Source organism: Echinops telfairi, unplaced genomic scaffold (genome assembly GCF_000313985.2).
Source record: "Echinops telfairi isolate 266 unplaced genomic scaffold, ASM31398v2 ScPeMD7_11;HRSCAF=52, whole genome shotgun sequence".
Classification (NCBI taxonomy): Eukaryota; Metazoa; Chordata; class Mammalia; order Afrosoricida; family Tenrecidae; genus Echinops; species Echinops telfairi.
This window is the reverse complement of record NW_022103908.1, coordinates 35,432,062-35,440,058: the sequence shown is the minus strand read 5'-3', so window position 1 is coordinate 35,440,058 and position 7,997 is coordinate 35,432,062. Positions and strand designations below refer to the sequence as shown.

The 7,997-nt window shown below is 42.0% G+C and overlaps 1 protein-coding gene across 1 annotated transcript in view; it reads right to left on the bottom strand.

Annotated features, from left to right (window-relative positions):
* The window catches only part of DGKH (diacylglycerol kinase eta), a 138,164-nt gene that overhangs the window by 36,721 nt on the left and 93,446 nt on the right, over window positions 1-7,997 (bottom strand). Inside the window, exons 15-16 of the mRNA XM_045287092.1 lie at window positions 7,462-7,584; window positions 1,524-1,658 (exon numbers count right to left, since the gene is read on the bottom strand). Coding sequence (XP_045143027.1) covers window positions 1,524-1,658; window positions 7,462-7,584 — 258 coding nt within the window. The remainder of the gene's footprint in view (window positions 1-1,523; window positions 1,659-7,461; window positions 7,585-7,997) is intronic.

The window sequence follows — 7,997 nt, the reverse complement described above, 5'->3', positions numbered from 1 at the left end:
ACCCACTTTTCTGTTGTCCATCCCTCAGGGAGGAGGTTATATGTAGATCCTTGTAATCGGTTCCCCCTTTCCACCACACCTTCCCTCCACCTTCCCAGTTTTGCCAACTCTCACCACTGGTCATGAAGGGATCATCCGTCCTGGATTCCCTATTTTTCCAGCTCTTTTCTGTACCAGTGTACATCCTCTGGTCTAGCCAGATTTGTAAGGTAGAATTCGGATCATGATAGTGGGAGGGAGGAAGCATTAAAGAACTAGAGGAAAATTGTATGTTTCATATTTGCTGCCCTGTACCCTGACTGGCTCGTCTCCTCCCTGAGACCCTTCCATAAGGGGGTGTCCAGTTGCCTACAGATGGGCTTTGAGTCTCTACTCCGCACTCCCCCTCATTCACAACGATATGATTTTTTGTTCTTTGATGCCCAATACCTGATCCTTTTGACACCTTGTGATCACACAGTCTGGTATCCTTCTTCCATGTGGACTTTGTTGCTTCTCAGCTAGATGGATGCTTGTTTATCACAATTAAGTGTTCTAATTGTTCCCATCTTCACAATGCTATCTATAATTTGTTATGATCGACATAGTCCAATGCCTTTCCACATTCAACAAAACACAGGTAAACAGCTTTCTGGTATTCAGCCAAGAAATACTGGTGTTTCTGGTATTCTGCTTTCAGCCAAGTTCCAGCAATTATCATTGTTCTTTCTTTTATGGCTTCTTCTGAATCCAGCTTGAATTTCTGGCTGCTCTTTGTCAATGTACTGCTGTAACTATTTTTTAATTATCTTCAGCAAAGTTTTACTTGCATATGCTATTGATGATTGTTTGATAGGATCTACATTCTCTTGTATCACCTCTGGAGCAGGTATACATATGGATCTCTTCCAGTTGGTGGGCCAGAGAGCTGTTTTCTGTATTTTTTGACATCAGCATGTGAGCATTTCCAGTGTTGCAATCCTTTATTGAAACATCCCAATGGGTACCCCATCAATTCCTGGGGCCTTGTTCCTTGCCATTGCCATAAGTGCAGCTTGGACTTTGTTCTTTCAGTACCATTAGTTCTTGATCACACACGACCTGAAATGGTTGAATGTGTACCAATTCTTTTCGGTTCCTAGTTTGCACGTGTTGGCATGACAGAAGTGAATCATTTTCTCATTGTTCTAGTGGTTAAAAGTCCAACCAGGGCCTCAGGCATGATGACTGTTCCTGCACAACTCTGTCCTAGTTCCCGGTGGCTAGCTCCTTGGAATTCCTTGGAGGATTTCTTCCGCCTGAGTTTGTCTCGAGTTTATTCTGCTCCTTGGTTATCTCAGGGGTGATTAGGTTTTATATCCACTATACTCAGCCACATAACAAAAGATAACCACTACTTTCACACAGGGCCATATTTATAGCAACAGGGATCAGAGTTTCCACACATCTTTGGGGAAGGAAGGACCACAATTCAACTTAACAAGGACTTAAATCATTTTCACAAAAGTACTTCAGAACAGGAGCTGTTTAAGAAGTGGCAGTACCTGGGCAGATGATTCTGGTATTGAGCACGGGGAGGCTTTCTTTGCCGGCTGCCACAGGTGGGCCAGAGCTGGAGGAGTCCGTCTGGGATAAAGTCTGACTTGCCCGACCATCTGGAGACCGAGGTGCAGTTTTAACTGTAGGCAAAACGTCCTTATTAAAAGGAGGTCATGATGAAGTTACAAAGATAAGTGAGCCCTGTACGATTGTACCATAAAAGCATGCAGTATAAGTTTAAATCCATCAGCGGAACAAAAAATATTACATCGTGCGTCTTTAAATTTACCATAGGGAGAAACTCTCCCACAAGGTGATATCTAAATACTATACTAAATACTATATAATACTATATAAATACTAAATACTATATCAACACTTAAGAGGGGTCTACACAATTTCAAGTTAGCAATATTCATAATTAGAATACGATCAAGCCACACTGAATAAAAAATAGAAATCCTGAGGCCTGATGATAGTTGAAAATTGAACATGTTTTAGAGTGTATACTACTAACACACTATTGTTCTTCTCAACACCGTGTGAACGATCAAATTTAATTAATGAGATTTCCAGAACATGTGAACGAGTGGTGTTTTCTTCTATAATGGAAGGGGAAAATGATTTATTGTCACATGAAACCAATATGCTCTTCGGCACTGTTTAATTAATTAATCAAAGCAATAATTTTCCCCAAACTCTTCTTTGATAGCTCTTATACAACCTCAATTCATTTTGCAAATTACTTTTAATACAATTGCTCTCAAAGTAAACAACAAAAAGGAAGAGCTAATTTGACACAATCTAGGCCAATTTAATGCTGAGCAAATAGTACCTTAAACTAATTTAGGATTAACTGGAAGGTGATTTCAAAAAAAAAAAAAAGGTCCAGTAATACTCAAACTCAATTGAAAATATTCTAAAATGTAATTAATTTTACTCTCCCTAATTAGAAATTCAATTATTTTTACACTCTATTCTCTCTGTTCAAAAGCAGCCCAGCTGCACTAAAGCAAAGCAGGGCACCAGCCTCTCTTTTCTTTGACAGATGGTGCTCCTGGGGCTGCTTTCTAATGAAAACAATCGTGTGATGTTCACCTCTGATCAAAAACAGAACGGGGCCTCAGGACGGAGACTGATGTTCCCTGGCAGGTAAGTGAATTACTGTCTCCTGCTCCTTGAATAAACATCTCATTGACCATATTCAGATACTGTATTTCACACGTCTCTCACATATGAATTAAAATGTAACTTAATAATAACACAATGAGGATGTTTCACAAATCATGACTATCTAGTACAGGAACACTTGTGCGAGTGCTACCGAGTCTAAGTAAATTGAATTACTGGCCAAAATAAAATCTAATACTGCATATTTTAAAAAGTCTGTCCATTTTCAATACCATTATAAATATCTCTATATCCTTAGTTTCCTTTAGAGACTACAATGGAAGTGAAGTTTATAAGTGTAGGATAAAGAGGAACAGTAGCTGGATGGAAAATTATTAGCAGTGGGTAATTAACGCCCCCGCCCCCAGCCGCCCCTAGAGAGCCATCGCTTACAGGGGCGGCTTCATCAAGCAGCCTGTGTACAGACCTCATCGTGAGGCCATTGTAGTGACTTTTCTTCAGAGGGTGAGACCCAGAAGCCCTCCTCCACAAATGCTGAGCTGACCTACACTGGAGATGACAGAATTATGCACCCAAATATTTTGACAGAATGGAAGGCTGGGTTCAAATGGAAAAGATAAAATCCACAGAGATGTGTAAACTGAGAGGATTAGGTTTTGACAACTTTGTGGGGACAGAAACAGGTGGAGGATGAGTCCAAGCTCCTAGTACTGAAAGCTGCAAGAAATCAGTCTCAGGTCACCTGAGCAACATCAGCAATGGCCAAAGTCCAGAATGATCCCATTCACACAGGGAGAGAGAGAGAGAGAGAGGAGACCTTATGCACCAAGCCCTGAGGGCGACGTTCCTGCTCCAAGCAACTAGTTCCCAGAGGACTACACGGCTGGCCCCAGCTCTAGACATGGGCGTCTCCTCCCTAGATCACATGGCCATAGAGGTCGGCACTGAAGATACGGGGAGTAGGGCCTGTCCGAGCTCCCCGCACGGGGCAAACCAAGAGAGGAGAACAAGAGATCGGGCACGGGAACAGAGCCACGAAGCCTCAGAGGAATCAGGAAAGTAGACTCCTGACTAGGGGACCCCAGCACTCGCCACCTCATCTGAACTGGCTGGGGGATGGTCACAAAGGTCAGCAGGGGACCTGGAACTATTTATCCACCTTTATGCGTTGCTGCTTTTCCCTTTCTTTCTGATGTCTATCTGTGTAAGACAGACAGGGCAAGCAATCTCAAGGAGACCACCCATGTTCCAGGCGGACATTGGGGGTGGGGGGAAGGGAGCGGGGTGTGGTGAGACAGTACGTCAGGAACAGGGGAGTAAAGTAAGGGACCTACAACTGAAGGCAAGGAGGGTGTCGTGTTCCTAGGGATGTTTGATCAATTGGGATGAACCTGAGAGGAATTACTGAGAGGCATACAATGGGGGAACATGATAGTGGGGCAGGAGGAAAGAAAAAATAAATAGAAGAAACAACTAGGGAGTTAAAGATTGTGTATATGGGTATAAATACAAATATGTATATATGCAAAGATATAAATATAGGTGTATTTTTATGTGTGTGTATATGCATGAGTAAATATAATAAGGAAGCAGACAGACTTTGGGCCTCTACTTAAATCCTACCTCAGTACAAGAACGGTCTGTTCTAAGAATGTGGCAATGTATGATATCTATCTTTCTGACATGATCACTGAAGACAAAATGGGTGCATAAAAACAATTGTGTTGAAGAAAGCTGACAGTGCCCGGTTATTAAAAGATATAGCATCTGGTGTCTTAAAGGCCTGACATTAAACAAGTGACCATCTAGCAGGGAAGCAACAAAGCCCACTTGGAAGAAGCATGCCAGCCTGTCTGATCATGAGGTATTGATGGGAATAGGTATCAGAAGTTCAAAAACAAGTAATCAAACTGAAGTGCAGGGGCACAGGCAAGGTGGAGACCTAAAGCCCACCTGTAAGACAACTGGACAGTTGGACAGCCCCTCACGGAAAGGCCATAGGAAAGAGACGATTTATCAAGGGTGCAATAGCAATAGAACACTGATGAAACATAACAACTACCCTCTCGTTCTCCTCCCACTATTAAGGCCTTACTTTCACCTCACGAATCTTGCTAGATCTGCATATGCACATTGTACAATCAAGATTTCTGATGCATGAAAGTCCAGACAGATGAACCCCTCAAACACAGTAAGGGGAGTAATGACTCCCTGAGGATACGGGAAGAGAGTGAGGGAAAGCGGGGAAGGAGGAACTGATGAGCAACGATGACTGTTATAACCCCCCTCAAAAGGAGCAGGCACCAGAATTTTAGGTGATTGGATACATGGGATGGTGGAAGTTATGGCAAAAAAAGAAACAATAATAATATTATATATTGAGGGTTCAGGGGGGTGGTAAGGGGAGGGGAAGGAGGAGATAAAGAGGAGCTGATATCAAGGAGTTCAAGAAGAAAAGAAAATGTATTGAAAATGATGATGGCAGCAATTGTATAATTAGACTTGATCTAATGGAACTATAAACTGTAATAATATCTGTAAGAGCTCTCAATAAAATGTTTTTAAAAAGTCCAGAATGAGTGGTGCATGGGTATCAATGTGCAATCTGTCACACTAGAGAAAATAGCTGGGAGAACCTTCTTCAATGTGGGGCATCATTTGAACACTGACCAGAAAACAAAAGACCTGACGCATCATTAAGTAAAGCCTGGTGGAGGCACTCAGGACAGAAAGCCTAATCGGAAGGCAGATGGAAGGTCTGAGGGGTGGGAGGGGGCTGTAATGCCACAAGAGCTGCTTCCAGCCTCATTTAAGGGCTGCCAAGAGGAGGAGGAAGAAGACACAGCTCCAGAAGGCAAAGCTATCTTCAATATAGCAAAATAATGCATGTGAAATTGCTTTTTAAACTACTATCAAGCACTACAACAGAGCCCTGGTGGCGTAGTGGGTTCTACATTGGACGGCCAACAGTTCGAAACCACCATGAGTATAAGATGAGGCTTTCCAAGCCCAGAAAGAGTTATAGTTATCAGGAACTCACAGGGCAGTTCTACCCTGTCCTATAGGGTCACTATGAGTCAGAACTGACTTGATGGCAGTCTGATATAGCACTATATAAATGCAGGTGACATAAAATCTTATTAATAATAACTGACTATAATCATGGGAATATAAAAATGAAATAAAGTTTAAGATAAATAACTTTTGAACAAATACAGCTGGCCATAAGTTGGGAATGTATTTAAAAGAGTGACCTAAGAGTTCAATTGACAATGTGGCGGCAACAATGGCCTCCCATGACACCACTGTGAGGATGCCACGCGGGGCAGCGCTTCCTTCTGTCGTGCACAGGGTTGCTATGGGCCGAAACTGACTCGATGGCAGCGGACAAAGGCTCAATGCCCACGTGTCGAGAGGGCTCTAAAATACATGTCAAGAGGAGCCTAGCAGGTCTAACAAGCCTACAGTTATAGAACATGTCCGTGTTACCCTGTGTTCTGGGACACGGGCAGATGAGCCCAAGTGGGCATATTCCAGAACCGAAGAATATGGTTAGGCCTTATGTGTGTCTACGTATTATTACTTATATTCTATAACTTTCCCATTCCATTATCTTTCAATCACATATTCCAGCGAACTTTGCAGAGCACCCTTGCATGACGTCTAAAACATCTAAGGCAATACTGCCCCATGTGGGGGGGTGGGGTGGCTGGAGTGACTCGGGGGGCTGAAGCAGTTTACTCAGCACCTACGGTTTATTCTGAATTAGGGGCTATAGTCCAAACATTTGTAATTGCTAGAGAAGAGTTGAATTTTTTTTTTTTTTCTGGCCAAGTAAGTTTGGGAAGCAGTGTTGAAGTCCTACAATGTACATGGCATTAGGTCTATGCTAGACATTTGGAGTTTACAACTAAGGCATATTCTCTCCGAGTTCATGTAATTAATAGCTGCAGGAGAACTGACAATAATGATAAGATGGTAAACCCATTTCTATTGCACCAGGCACTTTCCTAGCATCTTACATGTATGAATGGCTTCCTGGGACAACCTTATGAAGAAGTACATGTACGATTCCTTTTTACAGACGCGGGAACCCCAAGGAAGTAAAATAATGTGACCAAGTTTGCATGTGATGGGGGGAAAAAAGCAAAAAATTAAATGATGGCAAAGAATTCTGCAGTGCTGCCTTTTGTTGGTGCTCTGTAATGATCTTCATGTGTTTTCTTCTCATTATTTTATCTTCCAAGCTTTCAACGCCATCCTCTTAGTAAGCCTTCCTTATACAATAGAAAATATTAAAAGTATCAATTCACCTTCAATGAAAGCCTAAAAAAAGCAGCGGAAGTTAATATGCCCCACACAGCTACATATTTCATTGTAACGAGAAGTCCTGCCATTCTAAAGCTTTTTAAGCTAGAATATTGAGGGCAGGGATTCCAGATGGCGCTCGGTCTTTTCAGTGGTGCACCAACTTGTATGGATGGGGTGTGCAGTTCTCAGAGAGATCTGATGAAGGCGTCCCTCCTCTCTGTCGTGGGGAACATTAAGCTATTTGTAGTCTCGTTTGTTCCTGCAATCTGTTGGTTATTACTACGAGCGTTAGAATATATGATTAAAAACTATGACAGTGACAATTATCTGCATGCAAATATACTCAGTTGTTTACTATTATAGCATTCCTGAATATCTAAGCATTTTTTTTAAGAGGCTTGCTGGAAATCAAAGTAAAAAGAGTTTACTTCCAGCAGAAATAAACATCCCTTTAGACACAGAGAAGCAGCAGCACCCTCTATGGTGTGGGTGTTCTCTTACCAGGTCCCGGCTCTTGGGCCTCATCTTCCCTGCATTCCTCTTTAGGGTCCGCTGTTTCTGGGGGATCACATTCGGGTGACTGCGGACATGGGCCACAGGGGGGAGCTGTGTGGTCATCCGTCGCTTTAAGCCAGAAGAAGGCAAATATGTTTGGGCAGAGAAAATACACTCTATGAATACGGTGAGATGTTTGGGAAAGGAAAACTGAAACCTATCCAAAGAAATTTTGCATTCACAAAGAAGTACTGTGTAGCAATAAACTTGGGCTGCTGGGTGTCAGCACCAGGCGTTAGAAAATTAAATGAAGTTGTCAGAGTGATATTTTTTAACAGAATTTTAAAAAGAAATACACTTTATAGGAATTTCAGAAAATGAAATGCACGTCTTTAAAATAGAGATATTACAAACTAGTTTTCAATTTTAGCTTAAGGTTTCAAGTGTACTTTCAGCACACAGGAGATTTTGTTTTATGCATCACTAATATGCTGATCCTTACTGCTAAATCAAGTACAAATGTCATTGCAATGACTGTTTTC